The sequence below is a fragment of the Bombus impatiens genome, unplaced genomic scaffold (assembly GCF_000188095.3).
Source record: "Bombus impatiens unplaced genomic scaffold, BIMP_2.2 scf_0344, whole genome shotgun sequence".
In the NCBI taxonomy this organism is placed as follows: Eukaryota; Metazoa; Arthropoda; class Insecta; order Hymenoptera; family Apidae; genus Bombus; species Bombus impatiens.
The window spans coordinates 1,197,278-1,211,415 of record NT_176763.1 but is presented as its reverse complement, the minus strand read 5'-3'; the positions used below and the strand labels follow the sequence as shown (position 1 = coordinate 1,211,415).

The following is a 14,138-nucleotide window of genomic DNA, read 5'->3' as shown; positions in this document are numbered from 1 at the left end:
TTATATTACTTACCGATTTCTCTATTTTTAATTTGGTTCTAATGTTAAAGATGCGCGTGTATATCATTGCCATTGAATTGTTTGTCCTTCAATGAGTCCAGATAAACGAAGTTCTACAGCACGTGTTTACAGACGAGACTCGATAGTATCGAGATTTCGAAACGCGTGTGTGAAATTAACAGGTCGTGACAGTAATCGATTTAATATCGAACAGAACAGTTCGTGTAAAACTTATTTATTGTAGCTTTAACGTAAGCAGACGAAAGCTTAATGTCGTTTAGCTGTGATATCTTGAGCGTACGCGGACGTACAGAGTTCCTACGTTTTATACATAGGCGCATTATACTATATTTTTAAGTAACGTGCGTTTACGCGTACAATACGTATTTAGATGTAATACCATTACTTCTTTTTATTTTTATTTTATTTTTTTTCTCTCCAGTCCGTAGAATCTCGTCTTGTCGCGAACATGACAAACTTTATCTTACCCGATACTTTGCTTCTTACTTGCTTTCGAATGGAAGAATTTAGCGATACGTATAGAGCGGAATACTTTTAACGATGCAATTTTCGTTCCCTTAATTTCCATTCTATTTTGGGCCAGACGAAATAATTCATTGTGTCCTTAAAAATGACACGAATAACAAGGGACCAATATTATAATTTGGATTTATAAGAATTATTCGTAGAGAGACGTCGAAGATGCGCGCGCGAATGGCGCGAGAACAATGGGTTTATCTGCGTTAAAACGAAAATATATTTACATTATAGACAATCAATGTTTTGTATCGAACCGGTACTTAGGTATTATATATGTATTTTAACGTTAGATATTTTTGTACTTAATATTAAAATTTTTCATACGACGTGATACTTGAACATTTTATACACGCACATTTAAACATTAAGGATTTCACTTACATTTTATCAAGTATACGTAGTAGGTGTATTTATTCTGACGTACACGTAGGCGTACATAACGTTACAATTTATTTATTATATCACGTTACCATCGCATATATTATTTATTGTCATTTCTATACTTATGTAATCGTCTCGAATAAATCCGATGTTTTTGTATTGAACAGTCATTCGACTTTTATTCTCCCGACTTCGTCCAATGGTATCCTTAAACAACATTTCAGCTTAATTGCAAATTTCCTATTTATATGCAACACCAGACTTTAATAAATTGTATCAGGGTTTTATGAACCGTTCGCGCATTCGCCTTTAATCAGCTGACGATCGTTATCGATACTGTCCAGGCAGCTTGGTATTGGTGTGTTGCGAGATAATAACGAATTGGTGAAGCTGTGCAGGTTATCCACACAGAAGTATGTAATTAAACGGAAATAAAATAAAAATTTCATGGAAAAACAATAAAGCAATAAATTTCTTAATGAGAACAAATTTCCTTGGTCAGTACGGCACTTAAAAAGATAAAATTTAACTTTGTATAATAAGTTGCTGTGGAAAAATTAATTAATCCTTTATTCATAGATTTCAAATGTACTTTCGTTCCTATTATTCGATTCATGAAACGATTGAGTACTGTATCGATTAAATATAAGCTGTTAAATAATTTTCTCGATATTTTGTGATTCCCTGTGATTTACCATGTAACTGTTGTTACGAAGAATGTTTAATTAATATACAAAAAATTTATATAACATAGCTACACACATTGCAATTTTTTCCTATTTTCAATTTCCTATAATAAATATTTAATTAATTAATTTTATTTGGAGCAAGTTATAATTTCGTATTTATAATTATCGTAATTATCGTAATTAATATTATATTATTAGCAATAGTACAAATGATTCACGAGGATTAATTAAATTAGTGTAATACATTATTTTTAATATTCCCTTTGTCTTTTATACGTATTTAATTTTTGGCGATATAAAATATTATAGTAGATTCTTATATTTGGTACCTGTCAGGTTTTCTACTGAAATCTTTTGTTATCATTTTTCTTTAAGCCCTTCAGAGTCCTTTATCGACTAGAAAAGTACCCTGAATAACAGGTTCAGTATCAGGAGTGCACGAAGGATGGAAAAGTTTTTACCGATATTCATTACTATTTCCATACACACATAAACGTTCCCATGTAACGGTTTATTTTTAAAACAATTTTTCCAATGTAACAATTGTCAGTATCAAAGTATCGATACTTTCTATATGAAATTAAATAAACATATTCAGCCTAATGATATATCAAACGCTTATGTGATCACTTTTTTTTAAATAAATCAATTATGTTTTAATAAAAGTTGAACATATTGCATGGGATAAGACGTACAAGCACGAGAAAATGTCAAAAAAAAAAAAAAAAAATAATAACAGAATTCATAATTCCTATCTATAATAATGATAAAATTATTATAAAAAAGGAAGATCATCGCACAGGTTAAAAGAATTTCCAAATTAACTTACAGTCTTATTAATCATTGATGACATACAAAACGAACAATCTACATTCCGAGATTACATTTGATTCAATAAGTGCTTGATAAGCTGAAAGTACAAAGTCATTTGTGTCGCTAGCTGTACAGTAATTATCGTATTAATTTGAATCGTAAAAAAAACGAGTTTGGAAATATGTAATCTCTCCTAATTTATATAACTTGTTCGGAATTTCTCATAATGGACGACGACTTGAAATGTTCGTACGCAAATGTTCCTACTGTACGCAGTATTGTTTGTTTGCCCTGGATACTGATGTACGCAATCATACCCGGAATACCGTATGGCGTTAGTCTAATCTGATGTGAGAAGATCCAATTTTAGTCAGACAAATCCGACCGACCTGCTAATAATAGTATCGCCATATATGGCATATGTTTGATGAATTACGTAGGATTAGCGTCGACGTATAGTATGCGTACGTTAAGTTGAGACTTCATTCACTAGTTTTTATGCATATCATCTCAGACTAGCCTTTCGGGTTCCGTTGCGAAATTATTGACCGCTTTGACGTCAATTTTCTGCAGCGTCTGCTTTCGTATATACGTATTATTCTGCCGCGAATCTTGGTAATATATGGTGCAAGCTCCGCTTGAAAAAATCACTGCAGCCGATGCTTCGAATTTATATTTAATTTTCATTCACACGAGAGATCTTGTTTCTTTACGTCTTTGTTCCATTGAAATTAGGAAGCTTCTTCGTAAAATTTAGCAGATCGTTCGTATCGTATGTATTTTAAGAAAAACATGAATCGACTATTCGACAGTTGTATTAAGATCTTATTTAGGACGTATCAACGAGAGAATCATTTTTACAGACACGGATAATAATAATGTGAAGAACAGAAAATATTTTGCCAATGATTTGCCAATAGCACTGATAACGAGACTAATAACGAAGTTGCTGACAGCGCAAGAAAATTAGTTATAATAATAAAAGTAAATTTTACATATAAATTGCGCTCCAGATTGTATCTAGAGAAACGATAAACACTATCCCAAGGGAATTCATATAACGATATAAATAGCATAGCAGATTTATCAATGATTTACGAATAGGATTAATAATAAAACGAACATCATGATATTGGTGTGATACTGATATTAAGAGTTCGATTATTAAATGCACCAACACAAGAGAATAATTATAATGAATAGTAATATAATGAAAATTTTATTAATCAGTCAAAAATAGGATTACACCGACTCTAATACGAAAATTCTATTCAAGAAATGTATCGACACAAGAATGTTAATATATAAATTATTCATATACGTATATGTACGTAATATCAGTTTTATCAATAAAAATAGGTTAATTCGCGGTAAGATTTATGATCTAACATTAGCACCCGGTTTTTTTTACTAGCCTCGCTATTTGAATCACAATACAAACACCGGCATTTACGTCTGCGTAACCTGCACTGAGATTTCCGGAAGACCGCTGACGGAACCGCATCTACCTTCTTCCTTCCGATGCACTCGCCAACACTTCTACACGATCGATGACAGGTGTCGTTAAATTTTTCGGAGAAAATTGAAATGTCTACAGGCGTAGGCATCCGCAAATCCGCAATATGAACACGTCATGTAGATAAGTTTGACGAAAGATTAGCCGAGATTAGGAAGCCCTCGATTTATGTGACACATTAGCTTTTAAAACAAACTGTAGAATAATAAAAGAGATTCTATTCTCACGGTTATTAACTTTCATAATCGGACGATAGATTTCGATACTTGTAGTTTAATTTAACTTAGTTTCCTTTTACAACAACTTATCGTAACTCCTGAGCACGTAGGTGTCGTTAGCGACCAGATTATTTACACTGACATTAGACTCTACATGTACGTACGAGTTTTTTCACAGTTCAAAGTAATTAAAACTGGACTTTCTAAAATTTTTGAAATTTGAAAATACCAAAGCATCCGATTGATGCGTATGGTGTACGATCTCACCAATTGTCCCCGCTTCTTGTTTCGCTGAGTTAACGTAGAGGCTCGTATATTCGATTGAAATAAATAATTTTTCCATACTTCTGATTTTACGAAAGAAAAAAAAACAACAACGATAAAAGAATAATTTTATTCATGAAGCGAGGTAGCTCGTCATAGAGGAGGAACGTAAAAATCATAATTTGTAGGTCGGAATGCGATGACGAGGAAGCGATTACGTCGATTTTAACATTTGGTGATATGACACATCTAATCAGCTGCTACGTCGCGTCGCGCCGTATCTTATTACGGAATTATAAATATCAGAGAGTTTATTGCAATTCACACTATTTACCTCTATTACTATCGAACGTTACCGTAACGATTAGTTCGTGACTACAGATAGTTTCGCGACGAGAGTTACATGAATCAGCCAGGGCGTAGGTCGTATTTTCGAAAAAAAATCGCTTCGAAGAAGAGTTTCAGCAGAGCGGCGAAAAACTTGGACAAAACATAAGCCGCCACCCCGTCATCGAACGTGCGTGCGTATATACGTCCGATTGTTTACACAATGTCGTATATAAGCTGGAAGCACGAGAGTTTGACAATCTCAGTTCACGATCTCACGCCAATCGCTAACATCGCTTTAGCCAAATCGTACGCTTCGATTGATAAAAGCTACAGCGAACGAACGCGCTACGATAGTTCTACACACCACGCAATCAAAATCTTCGAAACATATTTAACTTATTTAATTTATTATTTATAATCGCGAAAATGTTCGTCTCACGTGGTTACCTGTTGATCTCGATACTCGCTGCTGTGTCTGCAGCGCCAAGAAGACACACCAGATCGAATTTACCGATGTGGCATTTACCGTGTGGCGAAGAACTAGAAATCGACGATTATTTGGACACGAACATCGAACAAGAAACCAGCAACAGTATACAAAATCTCAGGCTACAACACGAATTGACTATCAATGATTATTTAAGCCGAGACTACGAGTACCTGTACGAGAATGTTCGAATCGGTGTTGAAGAGTATCAGTACATCCCGAACTGGGTTCCAGGCGAGAAGGACACGCATATGATCAAGAATCTGGCTAACACTAATTCGCAAACGGTGAGTTTAATTTCTGACATTCTTTGTCTTTTGTTCTTCGTGTTTTCCTTGTGCTTGTCAAATTGACTATATAACGATCGAGGTTCGATATTATAGTAGTTCAGCCGCGATTTGTCTTTCCATCAAATCGAAGATCTTTGACAGTTTTACCTTTCAGATAAATATTCTTGTTTGAGAATCGTTGAATTAGAATCGGTATAATGTTCGAAAAGTTTCGTCGAAATAATAGAATGGCACAGTCTATTTGTTTATATGAAAACGAGAATATTTGACCGAGAATCGTTTGCTTCTTCGTCTTCTCCAGTACGTTATCAATTATTCCTTATTCCTGTATTTTTTTCAAATAGGATCAATAATTTTCAAAACTAGAAGAGAACCATATAACCAGCAAGTATAACGCGCGAAGAGTTTCTTCAAAATAGTTCGATCACGGTTTGTCGTCTTATCAAAACAAAGATCTCCGACTGAGATTTTTATCTTCCACGTAAACTGCTTTCGTTTATAAATTTCTTAAGTGAGATCAGCCACCCTTCGCTCAAAAGCAACACAATATATAGAGTGTACGAAAATCAAACGACAAGTTATTTAAAAAGTTTCTTCGATATTTCTCCGGTAACACGAAAAAGAGATTACTCGTCTTCGAAGAACGACGATTTCGCGCCAGTAGAAGAATCATCGTGTCCAACATTCCGAAAGGTGTACCTAATTATCGTTCGTATCGCTGGTTAATTAAGATTCTCTTTTACGCGGTTAATTTAGCTCCCCCTTGCATAAATATTCATCGAGCGTGGAAAGCTTCGGGGCGCGCGGATAAACGGGGCGAAAGAAGGTGCGGCGCGGCGGACTCCGGAGAGGACAGGTGAGAGCTGCTGGTCGCGCGTATTTTCACCGGCCAGGCCAATTGACCAAGCATCCCGATGTTGCAATTAATTAACGTAACGTTAAATAACAAATTTTAATGAGACGGTAATTATTATAAAGTAGCAGGGAAACAGAAGCGTGCGCGGCTGTTCGAGGTTTGCGCGCGCAATGCAACTTGGCGTATTCGGTGTACACGATTGCTCATGTTAGCCGGGTCGCGCGACTGCGTAATCGCGCTTGTCCTCCAGAACGATGCGTGCACGTTGATAACGCATCCGTGATAACGTTCAGGGTACTCCCTGATGTATACCGCCGATCTTTTTTTTTTTTCTTCACACCGGCACGTTTCAACGACAGACGATATCGATTCTTTTTACACGTCGCGTGCTTCGCTTTTTTCTATCTTCCGTTGGAAAAGATTTCTTAGACTAATTGAAGTGTGAAACAGGTGACACAATCGTGATCGATCTATTGATACGTAATCCATTGATGGATTGTTTGAGTGACTGAATTTTTAAAATGCTATCTTTTTGTTACTGACTCGGTGATAAAGCCATCATCGCAGAGTTGTAAAAGAGTTCGAAATTACGTCATAATATTGTAATTTTATGTACATTGCAATTTTATGAATTCGATAACAGATTTGTTAATGGTACCATTTAAATATAATAAAATGTTGTAATATCGTATAACATAGTATAGGGGAAATTAAATTGTACACGCATGTATATGTTGTTTGAACAAAATAGATTAATATAGCAGGTGTGAGTTACATAAAAGAATACATTGCGTTAAAATTTAGTTAATTCGTATTAGAACCTGAAGCGATAAAAAAATAGATATTTTTTATAGCGACCTATATTTGTTTAATTTAAAGTAATTCTACAAGATTTGAGAATTACAAACAAAAATTCTATTAAAGCATACTATCTTTCAAGAATCAATTTCAACGTAGCTGTAACCTATAGGTTCTCTTATATTCCTTTTATTTATGAGTCATCGACAGAGATATGACAAACGATTTTAATTCCTCTTACAGATCGTCAATCATTTTCCAAAGTTGCACACGGATCTTCAAAAATTTGCTGTGGCGTTCGAGGAATTGTTAGAGGACGAGATGAGTTTGAAAAAATACAAAGCTCTAAAGACGACGCAGTCTTACCTGATGATGATGCTGTGCGAAGTAGAAAGCAATATCGTGGCCATGCCGTCTCTTCGGATTCCATCGCGTGTAGAAAGGAGCATCATGAACAAGGTAGAACGAAACCCTGAGGACGATACTAGAAGACTTATTCGTGACTGGGGCGTGCTTCTCAAGTACAGAGATTATCTTCACGCTTGGAGGCACGTTTTCAATTATTAAGTAGCGCCGGAAGAAACGTCTGACAATAACGTTCGAATTCGATAGTAAAAATGTCGAACGTTTTATTTGCGACAATCGATAACAGGTTCGACGAAAATGATACGACGAACGCAATCGAAGGATTTGCGGTAATGAGGAGGCGGTTCTAATATTTTAATAATTATCAATTTAAAAAGTATTTATTGCGATGGAAAAAGGAAGGTCTCGTGTTGGAAACGTTTGAAAAATGGGTTTAATTTTGGCTGATTTTCGATTGCTGTTTCATGGTTTACTCAGATTGCTGTGAAGTGGAGTTGCCTCCTTTCGTAACAGCAATTGAAGATCACATGGGAACAATGTGATAAGTCATGGTCTGTTGTCATAATTTTCATATTAATTCTTAGCTAAAGGAAAGTATCTCAGTAAGAACAAGTCGAAAGAGGAAACAAATTGCTAGTTTCGAAACCATAATTCTTTTAAAAGTAAATTCTTATATTTTGTAAAAAATCAGAAGCTTGACTAATGTTATAACAATCGATATTTTTTAAGTATTTATGGGGAAATTTTAATTCCAAAACGAAATAGAAGGAGAGCTTTGTTCGAATGGAATTAATTGATGGCGTGTTTTAAATTTGAAAATTGCTCTCTAGTGAAGGGCCAAAAATATGACTTATCGTGATTTTTCCTTAAGATATTTGATCAAGAGCGAAATTGATGGAGAATTTACGACATAGAATTCCGATCGTCGAGGGAAGCAAAGTCGTGTCACAATATGCATGACTAATAAACGACAACAGCTAAAGTCAGCTGTGATAAAATCGTTCGAGATAACCTGACAATTGCGAAACGCAGTTGAAATGGCATCATGTTACTTAATTTATTTATTCATGAACACTATTTATTACGATCATCGAGCATTAGAATTAGTATTTATTATCTATTCATTATTTATTTAGAACAATAGTTATTTATTAAAATGAACTTCTTTGAAGTGCCTTTTCGAAGAATTCTTGGGTGCAATTTGTGATAATCAGTTATCTAGGAAAATTATCTTCCTAATAATTGATCGTATTAGTGAATAGGAATCAATGAAAGACAATAATTGTAATAGGTTATATATTGTTCAGTATTATCGATTAGGTATTTATACCGTAGATCTATTTATAAGTGACGTATTTATTATTTATATTAACTATTTATAAAAACGACATATTTATATTTATATCAAGTATTTATGAAAACAACATATTTATGTATGTACTATATTTAATATTTAATAATTTATTATCACGTTTTACATCATATTTCGTAATAAAAGATGAAATTTATTTAAAAACAATTATGTTTATTTTGCTATCCACTCAAAATTAACAATGGTACTAAACTGAAACTACAAAAGATACTTTAGCTATTGAGTACAAATATTCAACGAGATGTTGAATATCTTACTAATAGATGGCACTTTAGTGAGTATATCGATTGAGTATGATTCAAAGGTAGATAAATATATTCCCTGCAAGAATAACCATTGATTAAAGACAGAAGAGACGTGACGTTAATGAGACTTCGTATCTCAGATGCTGAAATACCGACCTGCGGGAAAGTTAGTGTTTCTTACGCCCTCTGCGATTTGTTACGGCGAACATAGGAATTATCATAGAGACTTGTCTGTGATTCATACTCTGTCTGTAGTGCTGGTATTATAAATATTTCTTATGTAGGGATAAAAGGAAGCAAACTTATCGACTAATGATCATACTTTTAATAATGATCAAAATCTCAAATACCTTAAAACTTACAGAGCAATGAATAATTTCCTTGTAACAAGAGAAAATTTATTAAAATAGACATATTTGTACTATTAATTGTTCAAATTAGTAACATGATCGATTGTTATAAAGATATGTATTTGTTAATTTATTAGATTTTATATTTAAATGTAACACATGACGTTTCTAAATATATCTTAAATCATACATGAAATTATTAATTTAATTTAAATTCTGTACTAATCTTTAAAAAATATATAATAAAAATAACAGCACAGAACTGCTTGCAGTATTGTAGTGAAAATTTTAATTTCAAAATCTAATATACAATTTTAGAATACTTACGTAAAAATAGAATATTATTTTCTCTTAAATGCTACACATATTTAACATAACTTTAAATCATATAGATATGTTATACAATCAACGTAATCTACTTATAATTTGTTTCAGTTTCAAACTAATTATTATCGCAACTCACTTACTAGTATCATTAGTTATTATTATTTTTTTTTATTAGAACTTCGGTATGATCCATTTATATTTTGTATAGCAAATCAGTTTACTTAAGTGTCTTAGGCAACACTATTCTAGATATCCAAGTTTAATGGAAAGTATCGATCTTGCTTCATTGGAATATTACATACAGTTTGTGGATGGAAACACGGAAGTATTCCCTTAATGAAGTTAAATTCTCCAACACTTTTTACCTATACCACTTTCATTTCTGGAGACTTATTTAGTAACTATGCACTTATTTCTATAATTTTAATGTCAGTTGATAGTACTGTATAATGAATGTTTGTTTCTTATAAGAAATAATCAGGAAATGTAACCGTTTCTATATTAAACATGCCACATTAATTTCTCTAAAACTGGTGAACTTTTAATTAAAGGAAATGAAAAATTGAACTACATATATCATAATTATGTTTAAATGGAATGCATGGAGATGTATATTAGAGAGTAGGTGTTCAATGCAGTGATCTTTGTGGAAAGAATATTGGGCTGTAAACTTGCATTACCCACTTACAGTTCAAGCATTCTCGCGTCAGAAATATTATTACTTTCCTTAACTATAAATATTCTTCACGCTTTAATAAAAAGTATCTTTAATCAAATAGTTTGGGAATTATGTATTTGAACAAGCTTAACGTTTACATTGAATATTTACCACGAAAATAAAATGTCAGTTCTGGAAGTCAGAGTAATAATTTCATTATCGAAAGACTACCTCTAAGGAAAAGAAAACATTTTGTTACAATAAAACGATTATGTTATCACAACACAGATTTGTTCAATTACATTTACATAGTAATTTATCGCGTGCAAACCGAATTTAACTACTTTTAACTCATCTCATAATATCTCATAATTAAACATCCAGTAAATTTATGACCTCCCTAACATCATTAAAAGTTAATTCAATTATTATTCAGTAAATATTAATACATATTCTTCCATAGCAAACGAGTTTTACTAAATAAAGTAATGTTATAAATGATATCGTTTTCGTTTAACGTAAATGTTTTCTTTATTATAATTTCTGTATGTAACGTTCTATTGAAATCTATCTTGCAAACATTAATTACGTTTAATAAATCACTGACACGACCATTAATTGTTAACTTGAATCAATTATCTTCACGTTTAATCTACATAGGAGTGAAGCCTATTTTTACTATCATCCAATCATTCTATACACAATTACTCTTTTGCATGCTTGCATAAAAGAAATATACTTAAACTTCATAGATATCATTAATTCAAAATCTTCAGTTTGTTAAACGATGAGTATCTATTACTAGTAGGTACCACTTCGTAATATCCCTATTATTGTATGCATAATAGTCATTATCTATACGTCGTACATACATAGCAGCATAGTTCGACGAGTTTCCCTTCTGTAAAATACGAAAACGCAGTGTCGTAATACCGACTCGATAGATGCAAGCGTAGCGTTAATGCTACGTCGCGAGAAACGCGCGCACGGACATTAGACTAGAATAAAATACAATTATTCTGACTCATCGCTAAACTCGAACTACGAGAAAGTAAAGCCATCAAATAGAAAACGTCGCATAGATACTTTTTTTATTATAAATGATTCGACGATATCCCTGCTCTTGGATACAGCAACCTCTATATTCGTTTGTTCAACGATATCTGTTTATTTCTAATTTGATTGATAACGTAACAATACACAATATCAACTTTCCACGTGCCGTGTATGTAGAAATTAAAGAATCGATTTACGCCATGAAGAGTTTAATTAGTTTGTCTATGTTCAATAAACACCTCCAATGCCTTTTAATACATACGCCGCGCAGCCTTTTCAACTTTCATAATAGAGAATACATGAAACAATTATACGATGTGGTAAACGAAACGGAATGTCTAGCGCTTCATTAACGAAATGCACGAACTCGAAGATCGAGATCCGGGCGTTACCGGCGAAGAAGCAATAAAGAGGCAGAGGCATGGACGTCGCAATTTCGCAGGATCACGAAGTCTGTTGCCCGATCATGCCAATCGCTGGCATTCAAATGCCAGCTTCTTTGTTTGCCCGTTTCCACGTCGAGGATTATACTTTGCAGATGGTCGTCTTGCAAGTACAGCAGTGATATCGTCGTGTAGATTAGTCGACGATTGTATACAATGCGCATGGCTACCTTTCATGTTGATACGCGTACAGTTTGTAATAATTAGGTAGCGTATGTGGTTTGCCGTGAATCGCTTTTTACTACCACCAGCTATTCTTAAAGGCGTATTTAAGAGTTAGTAAAAACGAAACGAATGAGAAGATAAAGCGGGAGCGAGAGCATTCTCTTGCTCGTTTAGTTCGCGTATGTAATATTTTCATTATGATTATGATTATAATTGATATTTTAAATGAGTGCATCAAATATGTACCTATGTATAATTGTTTTCTTTTTATTTTCCATTATCCTTGAAAATCACGTTACTCGAGCTCAACAGGCTTGAATTCAGGTAACTTGACTAATACGTACGAGATTTTACTCGAATTCCTTAGCAGTCAACGGTGATTATCTAACACGGTGATTTATAGGAAGGCAGCGTGAGAAAAAGGAGCAACTGGAGGAAAAAACCGAACGACGCGACGTGCCGGAACCTCGTCCTTCTGATTCATCGATAGATGAGAGCGCGATTCATTTACAAGTTGATGTATGAACGAGGATGAACAATGCGCGAAGGTCGTCTCCTCGATTATCTCGGTAATTAAGAAATAGTAATCGACAATAGTAGTAGATAGCTTATGTAAATGAACTAACGCTACCGACGATTGTAATGGGCGACGATAACGTGAGACAGCCATGACCGTATTTGATAGATCTAAAGTTGCCGAATGGAACGTCTCATGCTTGCGATAATGTGGATATTACTCGACGATCACAGGCGAAAATCATGACGATTCAGCTTTCCTATTTTTCTACTCTAGCTAATCCTACACTTGTCAATTAAAAATTCAACGAAAGCGACCCTACTACGTTTTCCTCGCGCGTTTTTAATTAAACGTGGAATTTCGTGTATATTCGTTTATAGATACAATTGGAACAAAGAGACATAAAACATTCGTAAAAACTTATTCATTCACCACGATAATTTCCCTCGGCTATATAAAACTCCTTCCAAATACGGAATATACTTTTTATTCCATTTCTTTTAAGCAACACCATACGTCACTTTCGAAACACCATCGGACGATCATAATCGTAATGCGTTTTCATTCCACGATCTAACTTTAAAAAACCGAATGGTTGCGTTCGATCCGGACGTCAGGTACAATTAACAGGAATTCAGGACGAATGAAAAACGTTCTTTACGCGCGCACGGAAACCCTTGTTAGAGAGGTCGCTTATACCTCGTTCAAAGATTCGTCTGGCTGTACATTCCTCGAGCATTGCGTCCGCGTGAAACTTCTTCTTTTTTCACGTGGTCAGCGCACTGTGTTGTTATACGCGTTTCAGAGAGACACGGAAATATTTCAAGATGTCGATGTAATCTCGGTGAGATCCCTTCCTGGTCGCAAACATGCAAGAAAGCCAGTTGCCTATAGTCCTTAAGAGCTCTCACTGCGTTCGAAAGAGGATGACAGTCAATCAAGTGTGGCGCGATTCGTCATACCTATGTGGCTGTCGTTTTGTCCAATCCACTGGCACGAATCTGATGAACGGCTACGTAAACATACGAACTTGATCGTTGGTTAGAGAGCGCTCGCGCTTTCGTTTAATGTACAACTCATCAGCCAGATGATCGTAATTAAATTACGGAGGTAATCAATTACAGACACCGTGTAGCGGTTTCGCGTATTCACAGCCTGTTTGCTTGGAACGATACGAGTAGGTGTAAATAAGTATCATAATTTATCGAGAGAGACAGGATCATTCGCAGGATAATACAGTGACGAACAGTGTGAATGTTGAAATTTCAAGATGCACGATAAATCACTATTTTCTATGTTGTGTTCCTGATTAGTATACCGGCAATAACACACAGATTGCAATTACGACTACCTTTAATTGAAGTGTCTCATTAAAAGACTTAACGGGTAATTGCTTAAGCCGTGCAATAAGTCAAGCGTGATTGCTTTTGCGAACGCGAAATTTGCCTGTAGAGTGG

The 14,138-nt window shown here is 34.3% G+C and overlaps 1 protein-coding gene across 1 annotated transcript; it reads left to right on the top strand.

Annotated features, from left to right (window-relative positions):
- Positions 1 to 5,025: 5,025 nt before the first annotated feature.
- LOC105680777 lies at positions 5,026 to 7,807 on the top strand. The gene is made up of 2 exons (XM_012385739.3): positions 5,026 to 5,525; positions 7,426 to 7,807. The coding sequence occupies exons 1-2, from the start codon at positions 5,178 to 5,180 to the stop codon at positions 7,747 to 7,749; spliced, it is 672 nt and encodes a 223-aa protein (XP_012241162.1). The 5' UTR covers positions 5,026 to 5,177; the 3' UTR covers positions 7,750 to 7,807.
- Positions 7,808 to 14,138: the final 6,331 nt, after the last annotated feature.